The sequence below is a fragment of the Pygocentrus nattereri genome, chromosome 12 (assembly GCF_015220715.1).
Source record: "Pygocentrus nattereri isolate fPygNat1 chromosome 12, fPygNat1.pri, whole genome shotgun sequence".
Taxonomy (NCBI): domain Eukaryota; kingdom Metazoa; phylum Chordata; class Actinopteri; order Characiformes; family Serrasalmidae; genus Pygocentrus; species Pygocentrus nattereri.
The window spans coordinates 8,541,166-8,564,710 of NC_051222.1; the positions used below are offsets into that span (position 1 = coordinate 8,541,166).

At 36.3% G+C, this 23,545-nt stretch overlaps 1 protein-coding gene across 6 annotated transcripts; it reads left to right on the forward strand.

The window, feature by feature from the left end:
• Positions 1-19: 19 nt before the first annotated feature.
• On the forward strand, positions 20-19,216 carry LOC108415534 (interferon-induced protein 44-like). Of its 6 annotated transcripts, XM_037543214.1 has the most exons (14): positions 27-74; positions 1,782-1,860; positions 3,565-3,643; positions 5,350-5,428; positions 7,143-7,223; positions 8,928-9,008; positions 10,886-10,924; positions 11,065-11,088; positions 11,686-11,719; positions 12,136-12,334; positions 14,364-14,507; positions 15,505-15,676; positions 17,206-17,306; positions 18,654-19,213. In XM_037543214.1, exons 7-14 carry the CDS (start codon positions 10,903-10,905, stop codon positions 18,813-18,815), a joined length of 858 nt encoding a protein of 285 aa, XP_037399111.1. In that variant the 5' UTR covers positions 27-74; positions 1,782-1,860; positions 3,565-3,643; positions 5,350-5,428; positions 7,143-7,223; positions 8,928-9,008; positions 10,886-10,902; the 3' UTR covers positions 18,816-19,213. The 6 variants fall into 6 exon arrangements, with proteins under 6 accessions (XP_037399115.1, XP_037399113.1, XP_037399111.1 ...); XM_037543218.1 differs by lacking the exon at positions 12,136-12,334 and having other exon boundaries at positions 20-74; positions 18,654-19,216; XM_037543216.1 differs by lacking the exons at positions 7,143-7,223; positions 8,928-9,008 and having other exon boundaries at positions 20-74; positions 18,654-19,214.
• The last annotated feature ends 4,329 nt before the right edge of the window (positions 19,217-23,545 follow it).

A 23,545-nucleotide genomic window follows, 5' to 3' on the forward strand; every position in this document is an offset into this window, starting at 1 on the left:
CCAGAGACACACTGCAGCAGACACACCCTGATCACTGAGGCTTCTGGAAACAGCTGATACTCCTGACCACTGAGGTAAGGAGATTTCAGAGCACTAATTAAATAGGCATTTGCTAAAATGCTGAGATTTTCGTTGGGAGTGACAAGGCTGGACGAGATTAGAAATGAGCAGATCAGAGGGACAGTGAAGGTGGAGCAGTTTGGAGATAAAGCCAGAGAGGCCAGGTTGAGATGGTTTGGACATGTGTTGAGGAGGAATAGTGGATATATTGGACAAAGAATGTTGGACATGGAGCTGCCGGGTAGAAGGAGAAGAGGTAGACCTCAGAGAAGGTTTATGGATGTAGTGAAGGTGGACATGGAGATGGTTGGTGTAAAAGTAGAGGAGGCAGCGGATAGGGCAAGATGGAGGCAGATGATCCACTGTGGCGACCCCTAAAGGGAGCAGCTGAAAGAAGAAGAAGAAGAATTAAATAGGTTTGCTAGAATTTGTTGGAATGAGAAAAAGGATATGGAAGGAGACAGAGATGTTTTGGTAGCTTTTAGCTCAACAAAGAAAAACAGCAATATTTTGAAAAATAGAACAGATGTCATTTTCGTGATGACTCTGGCTGCTAAAAGGTCATCTGAAAGCCTGCAGTACCTGAATATAATATAGATCTATTCAAAAATGCAATGTCACTTTTTTAATTTCCCCCCAACATTTAACAGTTTTTAATAGTTTCTAAACGTACGTGTTGATGTGTGATGCTGATGTAAAATTCTACTTGACTGACTCATTTATCTTTGTTTTTATCCTCATTAACTGGACATACCATTATTCTCTATTCAATGTCAGACCGGATTAATCGATTAGACAAATCGAATCATTCATCCATGATGTCATTAATATTTTGATAAGACAAATAACAGAGTGTGTCAATTTATTTCTCTTTGAATTGCTTATTTTGCTTCTTCCAGTTTTTCCAGGTAAAGATAAGTAAGCTAATAAATTTCAGATGAATATGATAAATTTGCAAAGACAGGAGATTAGAATTGAATTTCCTGATATTCACATCTACAACATGTATTTATTTTTTCTAGCTGAAACATTCTGAACATAGCAGGATGGTACTGTCACGATTGGCTCCTCCCGCTTTTTTGTTTTGGTTTGTTTTGGCGTTCTAGTCCCACCCCCTGTTTTGTTACTCCGCCCCTGATTGTTTTCCCTGTGTTACTTAAGTCCTGTGTTTGCCTTTAGTGTTGGCCAGTCTTTGTTTGATGTATCAGTCTCTGTTGGTTGTATTAGTCAATGTTTGCTTTGTTTCTGTGTTGTTGGTTCTATTCTGGTTTGTGTTATGTCTGAACCCCGATCTCTACGTGTTGGCTTTTTGAACCTGGACCGCTTTGACCGCGACCCTGGATTTGCCCCTAATAAATCTCGCTTATCTCGGCGGTATATAAATATAAATAAAGAGGTATTGAATTTAACTGATTAGCCTTTTTTTTATTTATTCTTGATCTAATGCTTAATTTCCCCTATGCTTGTCCTTTACTTTCACATTCAGGCTGAGTGTATAAAATACTGAGCACAAGCACATATATATATGTATATATCACAGTACTGGGAATATCATTCCCTTAAATCGTGTGATTTCCTTGTTTTCATGAGGGGGGGGTAAAGGCCAGTAAGTGTGTGTGTGTGTGTGTGTGTGTGTGTGTGTGTGTGTGTGTGTGCGTGGATTGTGGGACTACGGGACTACTTTCATCTTCACTTTCATTTTCACTTTGTACGCTTATAAGCTGCTCACCAGAGACACTGCAGCAGACACACCCTGATCACTGAGGCTTCTGGAAACAGCTGATACTCCTGACCACTGAGGTAAGGAGATTTCAGAGCACTAATTAAATAGGCATTTGCTAAAATGCTGAGATTTTCGTTGGGAGTGACAAGGCTGGACGAGATTAGAAATGAGCAGATCAGAGGGACAGTGAAGGTGGAGCAGTTTGGAGATAAAGCCAGAGAGGCCAGGTTGAGATGGTTTGGATATGTGTTGAGGAGGAATAGTGGATATATTGGACAAAGAATGTTGGACATGGAGCTGCCGGGTAGAAGGAGAAGAGGTAGACCTCAGAGAAGGTTTATGGATGTAGTGAAGGTGGACATGGAGATGGTTGGTGTGAAAGTAGAGGAGGCAGTGGATAGGGCAAGATGGAGGCAGATGATCCACTGTGGCGACCCCTAAAGGGAGCAGCTGAAAGAAGAAGAAGAAGAATTAAATAGGTTTGCTAGAATTTGCTGGAATGAGAAAAAGGATATGGAAGGAGACAGAGATGTTTTGGTAGCTTTTAGCTCAACAAAGAAAAACAGCAATATTTTGAAAAATAGAACAGATGTCATTTTCGTGATGACTTTGGCTGCTAAAAGGTCATCTGAAAGCCTGCAGTACCTGAATATAATATAGATCTATTCAAAAATGCAATGTCACTTTTTTAATTTCCCCCCAACATTTAACAGTTTTTAATAGTTTCTAAACGTACGTGTTGATGTGTGATGCTGATGTAAAATTCTACTTGACTGACTCATTTGTCTTTGTTTTTATCCTCATTAACTGGACATACCATTATTCTCTATTCAATGTCAGACCGGATTAATCGATTAGACAAATCGAATCATTCATCCATGATGTCATTAATATTTTGATAAGACAAATAACAGAGTGTGTCAATTTATTTCTCTTTGAATTGCTTATTTTGCTTCTTCCAGTTTTTCCAGGTAAAGATAAGTAAGCTAATAAATTTCAGATGAATATGATAAATTTGCAAAGACAGGAGATTAGAATTGAATTTCCTGATATTCACATCTACAACATGTATTTATTTTTTCTAGCTGAAACATTCTGAACATAGCAGGATGGTACTGTCACGATTGGCTCCTCCCGCTTTTTTGTTTTGGTTTGTTTTGGCGTTCTAGTCCCACCCCCTGTTTTGTTACTCCGCCCCTGATTGTTTTCCCTGTGTTACTTAAGTCCTGTGTTTGCCTTTAGTGTTGGCCAGTCTTTGTTTGATGTATCAGTCTCTGTTGGTTGTATTAGTCAATGTTTGCTTTGTTTCTGTGTTGTTGGTTCTATTCTGGTTTGTGTTATGTCTGAACCCCGATCTCTACGTGTTGGCTTTTTGAACCTGGACCGCTTTGACCGCGACCCTGGATTTGCCCCTAATAAATCTCGCTTATCTCGGCGGTATATAAATATAAATAAAGAGGTATTGAATTTAACTGATTAGCCTTTTTTTATTTATTCTTGATCTAATGCTTAATTTCCCCTATGCTTGTCCTTTACTTTCACATTCAGGCTGAGAGTATAAAATACTGAGCACAAGCACATATATATATATATATATCACAGTACTGGGAATATCATTCCCTTAAATCGTGTGATTTCCTTGTTTTCATGAGGGGGGGGTAAAGGCCAGTAAGTGTGTGTGTGTGTGTGTGTGTGTGTGTGTGTGTGTGTGTGTGTGTGGATTGTGGGACTACGGGACTACTTTCATCTTCACTTTCATTTTCACTTTGTACGCTTATAAGCTGCTCACCAGAGACACTGCAGCAGACACACCCTGATCACTGAGGCTTCTGGAAACAGCTGATACTCCTGACCACTGAGGTAAGGAGATTTCAGAGCACTAATTAAATAGGCATTTGCTAAAATGCTGAGATTTTCGTTGGGAGTGACAAGGCTGGACGAGATTAGAAATGAGCAGATCAGAGGGACAGTGAAGGTGGAGCAGTTTGGAGATAAAGCCAGAGAGGCCAGGTTGAGATGGTTTGGATATGTGTTGAGGAGGAATAGTGGATATATTGGACAAAGAATGTTGGACATGGAGCTGCCGGGTAGAAGGAGAAGAGGTAGACCTCAGAGAAGGTTTATGGATGTAGTGAAGGTGGACATGGAGATGGTTGGTGTGAAAGTAGAGGAGGCAGTGGATAGGGCAAGATGGAGGCAGATGATCCACTGTGGCGACCCCTAAAGGGAGCAGCTGAAAGAAGAAGAAGAAGAATTAAATAGGTTTGCTAGAATTTGCTGGAATGAGAAAAAGGATATGGAAGGAGACAGAGATGTTTTGGTAGCTTTTAGCTCAACAAAGAAAAACAGCAATATTTTGAAAAATAGAACAGATGTCATTTTCGTGATGACTTTGGCTGCTAAAAGGTCATCTGAAAGCCTGCAGTACCTGAATATAATATAGATCTATTCAAAAATGCAATGTCACTTTTTTAATTTCCCCCCAACATTTAACAGTTTTTAATAGTTTCTAAACGTACGTGTTGATGTGTGATGCTGATGTAAAATTCTACTTGACTGACTCATTTGTCTTTGTTTTTATCCTCATTAACTGGACATACCATTATTCTCTATTCAATGTCAGACCGGATTAATCGATTAGACAAATCGAATCATTCATCCATGATGTCATTAATATTTTGATAAGACAAATAACAGAGTGTGTCAATTTATTTCTCTTTGAATTGCTTATTTTGCTTCTTCCAGTTTTTCCAGGTAAAGATAAGTAAGCTAATAAATTTCAGATGAATATGATAAATTTGCAAAGACAGGAGATTAGAATTGAATTTCCTGATATTCACATCTACAACATGTATTTATTTTTTCTAGCTGAAACATTCTGAACATAGCAGGATGGTACTGTCACGATTGGCTCCTCCCGCTTTTTTGTTTTGGTTTGTTTTGGCGTTCTAGTCCCACCCCCTGTTTTGTTACTCCGCCCCTGATTGTTTTCCCTGTGTTACTTAAGTCCTGTGTTTGCCTTTAGTGTTGGCCAGTCTTTGTTTGATGTATCAGTCTCTGTTGGTTGTATTAGTCAATGTTTGCTTTGTTTCTGTGTTGTTGGTTCTATTCTGGTTTGTGTTATGTCTGAACCCCGATCTCTACGTGTTGGCTTTTTGAACCTGGACCGCTTTGACCGCGACCCTGGATTTGCCCCTAATAAATCTCGCTTATCTCGGCGGTATATAAATATAAATAAAGAGGTATTGAATTTAACTGATTAGCCTTTTTTTATTTATTCTTGATCTAATGCTTAATTTCCCCTATGCTTGTCCTTTACTTTCACATTCAGGCTGAGAGTATAAAATACTGAGCACAAGCACATATATATATATATATATATATCACAGTACTGGGAATATCATTCCCTTAAATCGTGTGATTTCCTTGTTTTCATGAGGGGGGGGTAAAGGCCAGTAAGTGTGTGTGTGTGTGTGTGTGTGTGTGTGTGTGTGTGTGTGTGTGGATTGTGGGACTACGGGACTACTTTCATCTTCACTTTCATTTTCACTTTGTACGCTTATAAGCTGCTCACCAGAGACACTGCAGCAGACACACCCTGATCACTGAGGCTTCTGGAAACAGCTGATACTCCTGACCACTGAGGTAAGGAGATTTCAGAGCACTAATTAAATAGGCATTTGCTAAAATGCTGAGATTTTCGTTGGGAGTGACAAGGCTGGACGAGATTAGAAATGAGCAGATCAGAGGGACAGTGAAGGTGGAGCAGTTTGGAGATAAAGCCAGAGAGGCCAGGTTGAGATGGTTTGGATATGTGTTGAGGAGGAATAGTGGATATATTGGACAAAGAATGTTGGACATGGAGCTGCCGGGTAGAAGGAGAAGAGGTAGACCTCAGAGAAGGTTTATGGATGTAGTGAAGGTGGACATGGAGATGGTTGGTGTGAAAGTAGAGGAGGCAGTGGATAGGGCAAGATGGAGGCAGATGATCCACTGTGGCGACCCCTAAAGGGAGCAGCTGAAAGAAGAAGAAGAAGAATTAAATAGGTTTGCTAGAATTTGCTGGAATGAGAAAAAGGATATGGAAGGAGACAGAGATGTTTTGGTAGCTTTTAGCTCAACAAAGAAAAACAGCAATATTTTGAAAAATAGAACAGATGTCATTTTCGTGATGACTTTGGCTGCTAAAAGGTCATCTGAAAGCCTGCAGTACCTGAATATAATATAGATCTATTCAAAAATGCAATGTCACTTTTTTAATTTCCCCCCAACATTTAACAGTTTTTAATAGTTTCTAAACGTACGTGTTGATGTGTGATGCTGATGTAAAATTCTACTTGACTGACTCATTTGTCTTTGTTTTTATCCTCATTAACTGGACATACCATTATTCTCTATTCAATGTCAGACCGGATTAATCGATTAGACAAATCGAATCATTCATCCATGATGTCATTAATATTTTGATAAGACAAATAACAGAGTGTGTCAATTTATTTCTCTTTGAATTGCTTATTTTGCTTCTTCCAGTTTTTCCAGGTAAAGATAAGTAAGCTAATAAATTTCAGATGAATATGATAAATTTGCAAAGACAGGAGATTAGAATTGAATTTCCTGATATTCACATCTACAACATGTATTTATTTTTTCTAGCTGAAACATTCTGAACATAGCAGGATGGTACTGTCACGATTGGCTCCTCCCGCTTTTTTGTTTTGGTTTGTTTTGGCGTTCTAGTCCCACCCCCTGTTTTGTTACTCCGCCCCTGATTGTTTTCCCTGTGTTACTTAAGTCCTGTGTTTGCCTTTAGTGTTGGCCAGTCTTTGTTTGATGTATCAGTCTCTGTTGGTTGTATTAGTCAATGTTTGCTTTGTTTCTGTGTTGTTGGTTCTATTCTGGTTTGTGTTATGTCTGAACCCCGATCTCTACGTGTTGGCTTTTTGAACCTGGACCGCTTTGACCGCGACCCTGGATTTGCCCCTAATAAATCTCGCTTATCTCGGCGGTATATAAATATAAATAAAGAGGTATTGAATTTAACTGATTAGCCTTTTTTTATTTATTCTTGATCTAATGCTTAATTTCCCCTATGCTTGTCCTTTACTTTCACATTCAGGCTGAGAGTATAAAATACTGAGCACAAGCACATATATATATATATATATATCACAGTACTGGGAATATCATTCCCATAAATCGTGTGATTTCCTTGTTTTCATGAGGGGGGGGTAAAGGCCAGTAAGTGTGTGTGTGTGTGTGTGTGTGTGTGTGTGTGTGTGTGTGTGTGTGTGTGTGTGGATTGTGGGACTACGGGACTACTTTCATCTTCACTTTCATTTTCACTTTGTACGCTTAAAAGCTGCTCACCAGAGACACACTGCAGCAGACACACCCTGATCACTGAGGCTTCTGGAAACAGCTGATACTCCTGACCACTGAGGTAAGGAGATTTCAGAGCACTAATTAAATAGGCATTTGCTAAAATGCTGAGATTTTCGTTGGGAGTGACAAGGCTGGACGAGATTAGAAATGAGCAGATCAGAGGGACAGTGAAGGTGGAGCAGTTTGGAGATAAAGCCAGAGAGGCCAGGTTGAGATGGTTTGGACATGTGTTGAGGAGGAATAGTGGATATATTGGACAAAGAATGTTGGACATGGAGCTGCCGGGTAGAAGGAGAAGAGGTAGACCTCAGAGAAGGTTTATGGATGTAGTGAAGGTGGACATGGAGATGGTTGGTGTAAAAGTAGAGGAGGCAGCGGATAGGGCAAGATGGAGGCAGATGATCCACTGTGGCGACCCCTAAAGGGAGCAGCTGAAAGAAGAAGAAGAAGAATTAAATAGGTTTGCTAGAATTTGTTGGAATGAGAAAAAGGATATGGAAGGAGACAGAGATGTTTTGGTAGCTTTTAGCTCAACAAAGAAAAACAGCAATATTTTGAAAAATAGAACAGATGTCATTTTCGTGATGACTCTGGCTGCTAAAAGGTCATCTGAAAGCCTGCAGTACCTGAATATAATATAGATCTATTCAAAAATGCAATGTCACTTTTTTAATTTCCCCCCAACATTTAACAGTTTTTAATAGTTTCTAAACGTACGTGTTGATGTGTGATGCTGATGTAAAATTCTACTTGACTGACTCATTTGTCTTTGTTTTTATCCTCATTAACTGGACATACCATTATTCTCTATTCAATGTCAGACCGGATTAATCGATTAGACAAATCGAATCATTCATCCATGATGTCATTAATATTTTGATAAGACAAATAACAGAGTGTGTCAATTTATTTCTCTTTGAATTGCTTATTTTGCTTCTTCCAGTTTTTCCAGGTAAAGATAAGTAAGCTAATAAATTTCAGATGAATATGATAAATTTGCAAAGACAGGAGATTAGAATTGAATTTCCTGATATTCACATCTACAACATGTATTTATTTTTTCTAGCTGAAACATTCTGAACATAGCAGGATGGTACTGTCACGATTGGCTCCTCCCGCTTTTTTGTTTTGGTTTGTTTTGGCGTTCTAGTCCCACCCCCTGTTTTGTTACTCCGCCCCTGATTGTTTTCCCTGTGTTACTTAAGTCCTGTGTTTGCCTTTAGTGTTGGCCAGTCTTTGTTTGATGTATCAGTCTCTGTTGGTTGTATTAGTCAATGTTTGCTTTGTTTCTGTGTTGTTGGTTCTATTCTGGTTTGTGTTATGTCTGAACCCCGATCTCTACGTGTTGGCTTTTTGAACCTGGACCGCTTTGACCGCGACCCTGGATTTGCCCCTAATAAATCTCGCTTATCTCGGCGGTATATAAATATAAATAAAGAGGTATTGAATTTAACTGATTAGCCTTTTTTTATTTATTCTTGATCTAATGCTTAATTTCCCCTATGCTTGTCCTTTACTTTCACATTCAGGCTGAGAGTATAAAATACTGAGCACAAGCACATATATATATATATATATATCACAGTACTGGGAATATCATTCCCATAAATCGTGTGATTTCCTTGTTTTCATGAGGGGGGGGTAAAGGCCAGTAAGTGTGTGTGTGTGTGTGTGTGTGTGTGTGTGTGTGTGTGTGTGTGGATTGTGGGACTACGGGACTACTTTCATCTTCACTTTCATTTTCACTTTGTACGCTTAAAAGCTGCTCACCAGAGACACACTGCAGCAGACACACCCTGATCACTGAGGCTTCTGGAAACAGCTGATACTCCTGACCACTGAGGTAAGGAGATTTCAGAGCACTAATTAAATAGGCATTTGCTAAAATGCTGAGATTTTCGTTGGGAGTGACAAGGCTGGACGAGATTAGAAATGAGCAGATCAGAGGGACAGTGAAGGTGGAGCAGTTTGGAGATAAAGCCAGAGAGGCCAGGTTGAGATGGTTTGGACATGTGTTGAGGAGGAATAGTGGATATATTGGACAAAGAATGTTGGACATGGAGCTGCCGGGTAGAAGGAGAAGAGGTAGACCTCAGAGAAGGTTTATGGATGTAGTGAAGGTGGACATGGAGATGGTTGGTGTAAAAGTAGAGGAGGCAGCGGATAGGGCAAGATGGAGGCAGATGATCCACTGTGGCGACCCCTAAAGGGAGCAGCTGAAAGAAGAAGAAGAAGAATTAAATAGGTTTGCTAGAATTTGTTGGAATGAGAAAAAGGATATGGAAGGAGACAGAGATGTTTTGGTAGCTTTTAGCTCAACAAAGAAAAACAGCAATATTTTGAAAAATAGAACAGATGTCATTTTCGTGATGACTCTGGCTGCTAAAAGGTCATCTGAAAGCCTGCAGTACCTGAATATAATATAGATCTATTCAAAAATGCAATGTCACTTTTTTAATTTCCCCCCAACATTTAACAGTTTTTAATAGTTTCTAAACGTACGTGTTGATGTGTGATGCTGATGTAAAATTCTACTTGACTGACTCATTTGTCTTTGTTTTTATCCTCATTAACTGGACATACCATTATTCTCTATTCAATGTCAGACCGGATTAATCGATTAGACAAATCGAATCATTCATCCATGATGTCATTAATATTTTGATAAGACAAATAACAGAGTGTGTCAATTTATTTCTCTTTGAATTGCTTATTTTGCTTCTTCCAGTTTTTCCAGGTAAAGATAAGTAAGCTAATAAATTTCAGATGAATATGATAAATTTGCAAAGACAGGAGATTAGAATTGAATTTCCTGATATTCACATCTACAACATGTATTTATTTTTTCTAGCTGAAACATTCTGAACATAGCAGGATGGTACTGTCACGATTGGCTCCTCCCGCTTTTTTGTTTTGGTTTGTTTTGGCGTTCTAGTCCAACCCCCTGTTTTGTTACTCCGCCCCTGATTGTTTTCCCTGTGTTACTTAAGTCCTGTGTTTGCCTTTAGTGTTGGCCAGTCTTTGTTTGATGTATCAGTCTCTGTTGGTTGTATTAGTCAATGTTTGCTTTGTTTCTGTGTTGTTGGTTCTATTCTGGTTTGTGTTATGTCTGAACCCCGATCTCTACGTGTTGGCTTTTTGAACCTGGACCGCTTTGACCGCGACCCTGGATTTGCCCCTAATAAATCTCGCTTATCTCGGCGGTATATAAATATAAATAAAGAGGTATTGAATTTAACTGATTAGCCTTTTTTTATTTATTCTTGATCTAATGCTTAATTTCCCCTATGCTTGTCCTTTACTTTCACATTCAGGCTGAGAGTATAAAATACTGAGCATAAGCACATATATATATATATATATATATATATATATATATATATATATATATATATATATATCACAGTACTGGGAATATCATTCCCTTAAATCGTGTGATTTCCTTGTTTTCATGAGGGGGGGAAGTAAAGGCCAGTAAGTGTGTGTGTGTGTGTGTGTGTGTGTGGATTGTGGGACTTCTTTAATTTTCACTTTCATTTTCACTTTGTAAGCTTATAAGCTGCTCACCAGAGACACACTGCAGTTATATATATATATATATAAATTCTGTAATAGTGGATAAAATGTAAACTTTTGATTTAAATTAAATAATTACAAAGTACTAAAAAGGTAATTGTATATTAACGTATAAGAGGTTTAAATATTTTTTCTTTTCAACAGAACAGGAAGAGACTAAAATGGGAGGATCCTCATCAAAAGGTTGGTATATTTGTCTTCTCTCAATAATGATTTAAGTGTTATGCAGTTGAACAATGTGTGTCTGTGTGTGTGTCATTTAGTGACTTCATTATTCAATAAATTTACATTTCACAGAGGTTTAAATATTTTTTTTTCAACAGAACAGGAAGCACCCCCATCATTAGGTTGGTATATTTCTCTTCTCTCAATAATGATTTAATTGTTATGCAGTTGAGCAATGTGTGTGTGTGTGTGTGTGTGTGTGTGTGTGTGTGTGTGTGAGAGAGAGAGAGAAAGACTGTGTTGGCTGAAAAAAATAAATAAATTAGCTGTTGTAGAAAATAAACCTTGTATCTCCATTTTTTGTTTATCAGTTCAGTTTTTTGACATAATATGAAAATAAATATTACCCTTAGCATTGTCTGTACATTTCATGATGAACGGACCAAAAGAAATGACCCAAATTTAAAATGTCTGGTTCCATTGAATTACATTAAAAGTAAAATAGGTAAAGGAGATATAAGGTTTTCTTCCAATAACAGTGATTTACTATACAACACTGTCTTCCACAGTGGTTCATTATGAAATGCTGAGTTCTAGAGAAACTTAATGGCTGTCCACAGTGGTAGTGATAAGAACCAGATGTCTAAAGAGTTTAGTGCCTCTAAAAGCTCCCTTATTAAAAATTATAATGTGAAATGTTCCTACACTGCCTGTTGCATTGTTTTACAATAATTATGAGATAAGGTCTTGGCCTAAAATGTACTATTTCTATTGAACAGAGCTTGAACAACCATGGAGAAATGTAGACTGGAAGTAAGTAATGTTTATGCATTTGGATTCACTGTTTATCCCAAAGCAGTCTTGGGCAAGGTTTTTGGGATGGTGATGCCATTATACACTGGACTTTGCTGCCTTACCCTATCTGGTCTCACCAAAACTGGTCTCTGTCTTATTCATAAATGAACCACTATGTCCACTTATGTTCTCTCAAATTTATTTTAAATTAGCATATCAGCTCAATTACTAGGCTACATAATAGCAATATTACTAAACCTTGCACCAGAAGCTTTTGTTTGACCAAGTGACCAATTGTTTTCAAATAGTGTGCTAATGTTGCAACAGTAACAGCCAAACCTTACTAAAATGGTTAATTCTGCTCTGTTTTGTTAATAGTACAAATAAAGGTCATCATATACTTGTAAGTTCTTCATACAGGTAATGTTTTTCAGTGGAAGAGGTAGACTTGAGGGTGAGCTGAGGAATACCAAAATCAGAAGTTCAGATGTCAGCCATCTCAGAATCCTTCTGCATGGACAAATCGGAGTGGGAAAGTCTTGTTTCATCAACTCTGTTGACAGTGCTTTCCAACACGAAATTAAAAACAAAGCTGGGGAGGCACCATGTTCAGACAAAAGTTACACCAAAAAAGTGAGCAACATCTTCTGCTACTGCTTATATTTAAGCTCTTTTAAGAAAGACAAAGTATGAGAACCCTTTGGCATTACCTGTGTTTGTGTATAAAGTCATCTAAAAATATCAGAGGCCATATTACAGAAAATTCTAAGTCTAAGATCTGCTGTGTTGTCATGGCAACTTCAGTTAAGACTGACGTTGGGACAGAAACCAGTACAGAACAACAGTTCTTAAGTCTATAATCTTATCTTATTTACAAATATGAAAACAGTATTACAGAAACACTTAAGTTATCAAAATATCCTAAATATGTTCTTAACTTTAAAATAAACCCCAGGTCTTCATTTCTGTTCTGACCATCTGATGAGTGTCAGGCAGCATTTATCTCTAGTGAAAATGGTGCTTTGACTTTTTTTTTAGGTTTTTTTTCCAACAGTGTTTGAAAGCCTCAGATGCTGCAGACACGATCTGCACCATCCCCTCTTATTGCCTTCGCCTGTTGTTCTTGATAAAAAACTTATCAGAAATAATATTACAGTGATGGTGGTGAATAATTAGGAGACAGAGCTGAACATGTGTCTGTTTGTTACGAGGCTAATGTGTTTGGGAAACTGAAACTGAAACTGTGGAGCAGTGACTCTGATAAACAGCACAAAGCGCTGACACAATATTCTTAACTCTCAGTTTATCACACTTTAGGTTTTTTTTTACTCTAGTAATGGCAGCTAATGTTAGCTGTCTGGATTACAAACTTGATTACATGTTTACTAGATTCAGCTGTGTGCATAGGGTTATTTGCTAGGTAACATACACAACAGTTGATTGTCGACTTCAATCGAGTAAGTTAAGATTTACTAACTTGAGATAAGAAGAGATGCTGTACGATATGATTCTTAAATTAAGATCAAATTTTCTTCTGTAATACAAATTTGTGAAAAATCTTATCTTGATATGTCAGATCTTGAGTTAAGAAAAAAACAAGAATTTTCTGTGATATGGCCCCCGGCCTTGACTCCACATAGCTTTTGTCCAAATCATTAGCCTAGGGGTTCACATACATATTTTGGCTTATAAACCCACTCAACCATTTTGAGTTTGCCATGAAAACCTGCTTATGTGAACCATGCCAAGCAAAAAAAGAGATCAGAGACATGCGTCAATAACTGCTGATTTGCATAAAGTTAGAGTTGCATAGAGCTAGAGCTAAGTTTTACACAAAACCCCAGAGAGATTAGATATTTGCCCGTCTGTAGTTAGACAAATTATCTACAAATTAAGATGATTAAGTACTGTGTCTAATCTTTCTAGAAGTGCAGAGCTTTAAAGAATCATTTATACTGATTAACATCTTTGTTCATAATAGTGCCCATGACTGATGAAACTAGTTTGAAATGGTGGAATTGTGTGAGACGAACACACAGCACTACATATGGTGTCAAAGGGCACCATGATTTCCTGTCTCTGGGCCTGGACTGACATCATTGAGGGAAAAATAAATTCCTAAATTTATCAAGGTATCCTATAGGGTCACTTCAGGGTGGCTGTCCACCAGCTAAATGCAGATAGGTGATGCAGTGAGACAATGACCCTAAACACTGAAGTAAATCTATTACAGATGGCTTTAACAAAAGCTGCTTTAATTCTCTACTCTTCACAAATCAAAATATCAAACAGACGTTTCGGTGGCAAAAAACACACCCCACAATTTCACAATTGTCACATACTTTGGTGGGAAAACCACAAATCCAAAAACCTTGCATGTGGAAAGAGCAGTGAATGAAAACAGTGCAGCTCTTCTGATTACAGTAGCATTCCTATATGTTTAATTTCTACTATTTTCCAACCATTCAAAGCAGTTGCACTGTAGTATCTGTTAACTTAATACATCTGATCTAGCTCATCAACTTATTATAATCAATCAGACATTTTGGGCCAGGAATAGCTGTGCAGGGCTGTAGGTTGCCAGGAGCAAACTTAAGATACACTGTTGTAAAATGTAACATCAACCTGAATTGTGCTTATGTACAATCTTGTACCTCTACAGTACAAGACCTACAAAATCGAAAATGGAAATGGTGGATTTTTACCATTTGTCATGAATGATGTCATGGGCCTTGAAAACAAAGATGGAGTTCAAACAGCTGATGTCATCAGTGCCCTATTGGGCCATGTGAAAGAAGGATATAAGGTATGTTTAGAATGTTTATACAACAATCAGAGACTGATTTTTGTTTAATTAATTTCCTGTCAAAATAGCCACATTATTTATTTTTCATTATCAGAAAAAAGCAGGAAACGTATTTAAAATTTTACAAAAAAAGAAGTTAATTTTTTATATAATTTGAAAATATCTGTTGCCTTTTTCATTGTGTGTAAATTTCATGATGAGCTGACTAAAAGAAATGACCCAAATTGACTTTGAAAAAAGTTCAATTGACTTACTAGAAGTATTTTTTTTCATTCAAGTTATCATTTTGGAGATATGAGGCTTTTTTCCTGAAAAAACTTGTACTTTATGGAAGTAACTAGAAATTTAATGAAGAAAGGGTGGTCTCTGACTACACATACTAAATACTTAGAAAAAATTACTTTTTTTATTGTTATTGTTAAGTTGGCTTAGTTTTATATACATTGTTGTGCAAAAGTCTTACACACCATGTTTTCAGGCAGGAAGTGTGTTTTTTGCATATATAATTACAAATTAAATAAACACAAGTTTAGCAAAAAGTGAAAAAATATTTTTTTTTGTTTTCAAAAATTAATTTACAGCTTATGAGCTGTTTAGAACAAAGATTTGATTCCCGATTTCTCACTGATGCCCTCAAGCCATCGCTCTAAAGCACAGATATTGGATGAGAGCTACAAATAATATTGAGCTGCCACAAGAAGAGATTTAGAAGTGGATAAGCTAACACCCTGCTATACACAAATTACTACCTGTTATATTAATATTAAGTGCATTTCATTATAATTTCTGTGCAAATACACACTACCATTCAAATAGTATTTTAAATGTATTTTTTTCTCAGGCGTCTAAGATTTTTGCATAATGTTTTATTACCTTTAATTTTTAATTACCTTTAATTCCAACTCTTGGACATCCCTCTTTTTAAATGGATTTTAAGGGTTTAAACAGTTGTGATATTCAGATACCACACAAAAACAAATGTGCCCCTTTCTTCCAGTTTAAGTCTGACACTCCTCTGAAAGAATGTGACCGTAACTATGTTAGTAACCCCAGCCCAGATGATAAAGTTCACTGTCTGGTGACCGTTGTGTCAGCAAACAGCCTCTCTCTAATGGATCAGTCTATCATCAATAAGATGAAAACAGTCAAAGAACGAGCCAATGACATTGGTAAGTAATGTTATTTATGGTAAGTGATTTTAGGTATTAAAATGCTATTTAATAAGTTTTTTTCAGCATGACAAAAATAAAACCATTTTTACCACAAAACAATGCAAACATGGCAGGTATACAAGCATCTTGGCTGAAAAAAAAAACATCTTTATATGTTTTAGGATTTCAGTATCATTTCATAGTCTTTTCAGTGTGCTTGACTTATGACCTCTAGTCTTTCATTAGTGGTCAGTCTGGACCATAGGACCACTGTTGTCTGGACTATTTGTTGAGATTTCTTTCTCATTTTTTCTCATTCGCATGATAAACACTCAGTATGACTCAATATTGAGTCTCATCCATTATTTGTGTTTTTACTGATAATAAAACTGCATGATTAAGATTATGCTACTCTGCCAGTTTATGCTACAGTAATATCAGTTTATTTTAGTGTGAGTGCTTTATGACAATCTGCAAGCAAATGTTTTGTTTTCCCCCTCTTGAAAAATTGCCATGTTTCCTCCCTTGCAATAAACAAGTTTCCACACTATGCACTTGGGCCCATCACCACATTACTAATCTGTGACAGACATATGCACCAATCACACCAAACACTATGACCACCTCCTTGTTTCTACACTCATTGCCCATTTTTATCAGCTCCACTTATATAGTAAGTGCAATTTGTAACTGGAGTTTTTAAACAGCTCAGTGTCACTGCTGGACTGAGAATGGTCCATTTACCACTTTGTAGAACTACAAAGTGCATCTACACTCACCGGCCACTTTATTAGGTACATGGTTGGACCCGCTTTTGCCTTCAGAACTGTCTTAATTCTTTGTGGCAGACTTTTAACAAGGTGTTGGAAACGTTCCTCAGAGATTCTGGTTGGTTATTTGAGTTCCTGCTGCCTTCCTATCATCTGGAACCAGTCCTCTGACCTCTCACATCAACAAGGCATTTTCATCCACACAACTGACCGCTCACTGGACATTTCCTCTTTTCTGGACCGTTCTCTGTAAACCCTAGAGATGTTTGTGTGTGAAAATGCCAGTAGATCAGCAGTTTCTGAAATACTCAGACCAGCCCGTCTGGCACCAACAACCACACCACATTCAAAGCCACTTAAATCACCTTTCTTCCCCATTCTGATGCTCGGTCTGCACTTCAGCAAGTTGTCTTGACCACCTCTACATGCCTAAATGCACTGAGTTGCGGCCCTGTGATTGATTAGCTATTTGTGTTAACAAGCAACTGTACCTAATAAAGTGGCTAGTGAGCGTATATAGTAAGTGGAGCTAATAAAATGGACAATGAGTGTAGAAACAAGGTTATGTCTGATCGGTGTACAACTGTACATTAATTATGAGCAATTAAGTACAATATAAGTACAACATTCAGGGAAAATGAAAATATAAGAAAAGAGAGGAATAACATACTATAGCAGTACTTAAGATCAGTGGATGAGAAAATAAACAATAATTATTAGAAATGTATAAAATCTAATGGAATTCTAATGATTCTGAATGGATGTTGTGTATTACAGACATTCCTCAAATCGTTCTTTTGACAAAGATTGATGAAGTCTGCCTCCTTGTTAAACAAGATGTGAAAAAGACCTACACAAGCAAGAAAATTCAAGAAAAGGTGAGCTCCTGATATTCCTCATCTGGTTGGATTACAGAGGCGCAGATATTAATCTTAATTGCTACACCCGTGTTTACCAACCTTCCTCCCGAAGACCTACTTTCCTGCAGAGTTTAGTTCCAACCTGCAACCCCCTTAATTAACCTAATATGAATGCATCTGATCCAGCCATGGACTAGGACATGGACATGGATTAGGGTTGGAACCAGGTTTCCATTACTAAGTTTGGGGCCACTAAGCAAGACTTTTCAAGAAAAGCCACAATTTATTTATTTATGTCATAAATCATAGTCATAATCTCACAGTGCTCAAAAGGATAAAGCCAAGACAGCTGTATGTCCTTCTAGAGTGAGGTTCAGGGATTAATCTACAAATCGACAGAATGTTAGGATGATATATTGAAAAAATGTCATAATTTAGAATTTCAGGTTCCATCTGCACTTTTGTGATATTGAACATGAGCATTCACTTTTAAAATAATACAACTCAGTACCTGTTCCTGTTCCAAAAAAAATCCTTTTTTTGTTTAAAATTGTAATATTCAATCTGCAAATAAAACCATACTGGAATGGACACCAATAAACTAGTTCACATACAAACTGTTTCATCATAAATACTTTAAATACTTAAACAGTGGGTACCAGGTTAGTGTTTTACTTTACAATTCAGTAATAAACATGTAATGACATGGCAGTAGTATTGTAACAAATTGTAACTTCCTAACATGAACTTGCTAATTTTCTAATTGTAACCAAAGAATAAGTTAATGATTGTAGTGGTAACAGATCAGTAATAAAATTGTAAAATAATGGTAACAATATGTTAAAGAAAATTACATGAGTTTTCTAGATCTGTTAATAAAAAGTTATTCATTGTAATGGTAACATTACAGTAAACTAATGGTACCAGGTTGCACTACCCTTTACATGCTTGAGTTACAAAATAAAATGCTTAAATTCTAGTTGTTAATAAAAAAATAAAGTAAAAAAAAAAACGCTAAATGTTGTATAAAGATATATTTGTTGTAATGTGAGTTTTTTGTAAGTAAAAACATTTTAGAGCCTTTTGCCAAATGTGTATTTTTCTTAGCCCTGATTCTGTGTGATCTCAGTATGTTTACCTCATCTGTTCCTGGGTAACACATTGTCTATAGGTAGGCCTTCATATCAAGGTAATAGAAAAAAAACTGATGTTAGTATTTGATGTGATGCAATAATTGAGAATAGATGGAAATAAGTAACTTTGCATTGTGAAGCTCCATTATCATTTACTGATGACCTCTTCCTGCCCTCTCTCTCTCCCTCTCTCTCTCTCTCTCTCTCTCCCTCTCTGAATGTGTGTGTTCAGATCAACCAGTGCTCTAATATGATTGGAGCTCCTGTGAAGTTTATCTTCCCAGTCAAGAACTACTGTTATGAATCTGACACAAATGATCCAACAGACATCCTCATTATGTTAGCACTACGCCACATGGTCAGTGCTGCTAATGACTATGTTGCATCCCTGTAACTCCTAACAGAACATTGAGAAATGCGCAGCAATGTTTCACTGGAGTGTCAGTAGACAGCTTGCAGACTATGAAGTACTATGAAGTACCTAAATAATCTGCAATTCAGTAGTGTAACTGCATCAGTGCCTTTCAATCAAGATCTGTTTTATTTTACAAAGATAATGATGCTGCATATTGTAGAACATATAAAGAAACATAACCGCATTAAATGTACTGTTATTTTTACCTTTATGTTACCTGTATGTATTCATGGTATTTAGATTACATTTAAATAGAAAAAATGAAATAAATCATGAATTGTGTCAATTTTAACTTTTCACATATTAATCATCACATAAAACTAAAATGAGTCTATGATGTATGCTCCTTGCCATGCAGTGATACTTAATAAAATAATGATTGTTTGATTAAAGTGCAGCATGAATGTTTCATTTAGGGTATTTGCATATATATTTGGGTGGACCATACACAGCAGTATGGAATAAAGTAGAACATTTACATATGCTATCAATTCATTTTTAAAAAAGCGGGGTTGCACCATGCAAGCCTCCAACTCCCAAAATCCCCAAGTAGGGTGCCCACAGCTGTGTACCTGGCTAGTGTTTTTGAGTTCTGCTCAAAATTAGAAAATATTGTCACTACCAAAAGAGTCAATACTGAAACATTTGTGTCTGAACAATTGCTTAATTAAATTAATTTAGAACAGAAAAGTACAGATTACATATTCAGCGTTTCATTTGTTGAATGCATTTAATTGTACTTAGTTTTACTGATAGTCTAGTTTTTAATTGTACTTAGTTTTACTGATAGTCTACTTTTTACTTATAGTATACTTCAATATGTAACAGAGAAATGCACCAGTAGTATATACATATAATTCCAAGTGTATACTTCGAGCTTCAAGTACAGATCGCCTTGACCCGCCACCCTTCGATACACGTGGAAGACAAGCGTCTAGAATGTTCTCTGTACTGGCACCCAAGTGGAGGAATGAACTCCCATACAGTAGAGTCTCTCGCTGTCTTCAAACACAGACTGAAGACTCATCTCTTTACACAGCACTTAAATGAGCATTGAATTACATATTGATTGCAATATATCGTGCTGCACTATTGTATTATATTGTATTTTATTGTATTGCCCTGCATTGTAGTTCATTGTATTATAGTGTATTGTAGTGTAGTGTAGTGTATTATAGTGTATTGTAGTGTAGTGTAGTGTATTATAGTGTATTGTAGTGTAGTGTAGTGTATTGTAGTGTAGTGTAGTGTATTGCACAGAGTTCTGTGCTTAACTCTGTTCATTTTGTGACTTTAGTTTCTAGCAGTCTCTGAGCTTAGGACCGTCTTTCTCTCTAACCTACTGGTAACTAGCAAAGATACTTTCTCTAGACAGACAAAGCACTTTTTGTAAGTTGCTCTGGATAAGAGCATCTGTTAAACGCTGTAAATGTAAATGTACATAATGTATATACTATATAGTTATTCTAATTATTTCTACAAATTACACACTTAAATCTACTTAAGTGCAATTTAAATTGTTCAGAGAGAAAACAAAACAAAACAAAAGCACATCTGCTTTTTCAACAAATGCATGTAATACAAATTTAGTGATAGCATTTACTGTGCATTTAGGTATGTTTAATAACTTATCATGGTTACACTTTATATTGAGGGTCACAAATTGTTGAAAATGATATTCTAGTGTTTACCTAAATTGCCATAATTTCTATATTAGGTATTTTTATATTAGTAAGTGATTAAATATATAGCAATTATTAGTTGAGTACATTGTTAACTGAGTTTAATTTCTCATTAGGTCACAGCTTAACTACCAACAAAACTCAACAGTTTTGTGCTGTATAATCTTTGTATTGTAAGTTGTCATTGTGTTAATGCATAATGCATTGCTTAATTTGCATGAATTACACTTAGTAAATCAAATTTTTGAGAAAATAAGTTGAAAACAAATGAGGTAGATGATTGAAAGCCATTGGTTATGGCTGTGTCCCCAGCCACACACATATTTTTAGTACTGTAGTATGTTTGGGATGCAGTCAGGCAAAAAGAGCTTCCATACAAAAGAAACACATTTTTACATTTCATTGCTCATATTTTAATCACAATGTTGTGCTTGTGTTTATTTACATGGAAGTTCTTAGTAGCTAAACTGGCCACTAGCACAGAATGTCAGTAGACTGTCAGAAATTAGTGCCTCTTTTAGTAAATCTGGCTATGTTGAACATGTTAATATAACACATAATATATCACCCTTAACCAGAAATACAAATGGGTTAAAAAATAAAATGTAATTAACACATTAGTTTAATACAGTACATATTTATCACACCTTTGCCTGCCGTACCTGCACATGACCACTAGAGGTTCTCTTCCCCAACTAATGAACTACTGACTATGGTAGTGGTTCATTTCACACACCCGTTTGTCTTTACATACTAGTTTTTGAATGAATCACTCTTTATGAATTGTTGCCTGTGTTTGTTCTTTGGTTTTGTTTTTTGTCTCTTGCGCCTCATTTTATTTTTTTGATTTTATGTATTTATACTGTGATTTATATACAACTTGTGGTTTCAATATGACACTGCACTCACAGTGAACACTCATACTGAATCATTCAAAACAGGTTACGCAACATTAAACAACTGCTCTGATCTGTTCAGAAATTTTGGTTGGGTTTCATGCAGGACTGGTGGAAGGGCAAAGGAGAGATCTGGAATCTGAGGTTCACTTTTATGCAAAGGGGTCTGGGCTTTCACTGGAAAAGTGAAACTGGACGTTTGATAGGCGTTTAATTTATGGTGTTCTTTTATCAAAGCTCTAATTTAGTGACAGAAATGTAGTTTTTTTTTTTTAAATATGATAAATAAAGTGACTGCTCATATAAACTACACGGCACATTTTTAAAAATGGAAAATTCAACTTATTTGATAGAAGCAAAGATTTATATTTGAAGCTGGCAACACAATTTCCACATGGCTGCTGAGCCACCCCTTTGTTTTCATGGATGTGTTTAGTTTTGTTTAGTTATGTTTTAACAAACACATCACAAAATTAAAACCAGATTCTCTGGATTCCAAGACATCTGCCCTGAGAGACAGTAAAGACATGCTGGCTTTAAACCAGACAAAGAGTCGACAGTTGTTTTATTTAGCGTATTAAAGAGATAATAAAACAAAGTGCTGTATTTGTTTAACTTGGCAGCTTTCTAGTCAGGCTGAGCAGCCATAAAGGATTGAGTCTGCATTCTGACATTTCAGTTAAGCTTCATTCATTCAGTGTGCTCTTTTGTTTAATTGTGTTTCATCTTTTATTTAAATGGTTTGATGTGTGAGCCTGATGTGTGAACCTGCATCTGCAATAAATGCAATTTATACATAAAGAATGATGGACAAACAAGCAAAAAAGAACCCATTAATTAAAAAAATTTTAATCTGCTAATTCAACTTGCCTTTTGTGAACCACAGTAAGATTCATTAAAAATGTTTAGTCCTACAAATGATTCGTTAAACATTAACAAACAGTAGTGACTTTCTTACTCATGTTTTATAAATTGCCTGTTCATTACATATAAATTATTTGCAGCCCCTAATCTAAAGTGGGAACTATTCCATATATATCAATATCTAAAAATAATAAGTCATTTACAAACTAAAGTCCTTCTGTTAAGTCATTTATACATTAATTGGTCAACATTTCTAAAACATTTTGCAGCCCCTAATCTAAAGTCGAAACAAACAAAAAAATAAACAATTCATGGACATTTACTCAATGTAAGTATTGAGCATAAGCTGGTATAAATTTTTTTACCAGGCTAAAATAACAAGGAAACCTCAAAAGGAGATAACAGGGTAGTTAGAACTTTATTGAATGAACCAAAAAGGTTTTATTGATTACTGATTATTGAATAATCAGGCTGTAGTTTCTTTACTTTGTAACAAACACAGTAGCAAATATTTGTACTCTCTCTTTGCAAAAATTTTAAAAGACAAAGAAAACACGGTAACACTTTAAAATAACGTTCATTTATAAAACATTTATGTGCTTTTAATTCATAATTAACTAATCATGAACTAATGATGTATTTAGAGCTTTAAACCATTCATTCATATATTAACAGCACTTTATAAGACACCTATAAGCTCTTACTTCATGATTAACAAATGAGGAATAGCTCAGGATTTCAGCAGTTATTCATCAGTTATGTACATACTACAATACAAATTCATATGTTAGTAGCAAGTTTAGGTGTTCTTTAGCCAAAAAACCTTTCAAAATGAAACATCTATAAACTTCTGCTTTACGATCTATTAATCATGAACTAATCAAGTGTTTAAGAGTTGTTCATTGTTCTATAGATTAATGGCAGTGGTGGCGTTTGGGCAATACAGTCTACAATGTGTCCTATTTACAAGATATCAGGGTTTTCTAATGGCCCGTATATAATAACATGTAGAACGGTCATCACGTCTCTATGGAGAACTCTTTATTCTCTGCCTGTGTGTGTATGAAGACCTGGTGTTGTTGATGACAACTTACAGTCACTGCAAACCCGTCATGCAGGTTTCTGGACGATTTGACCCTTTATCTCTAGGACGGTCACCTTTCATGTGGTCAATAGGTTTACTTGTATCACCCCACTGCTGCATTGTTTTTACTGGTGTCCAGTAAGTGTTCACATCAGATGTAAACTCTGGCACCAGCCTGCAAAG

Bases quoted from the DNA above. Each gene is read 5' to 3' on its own strand.
- LOC108415534 (XM_037543216.1), top strand. From the start codon at position 10,903: ATGGGAGGATCCTCATCAAAAG. The intron at 11,089-11,685 runs GTTGGTATATTT...TCTATTGAACAG, and splicing joins GGAAGCACCCCCATCATTAG to AGCTTGAACAACCATGGAGA. The intron at 14,508-15,504 runs GTATGTTTAGAA...CCTTTCTTCCAG, and splicing joins ATGTGAAAGAAGGATATAAG to TTTAAGTCTGACACTCCTCT.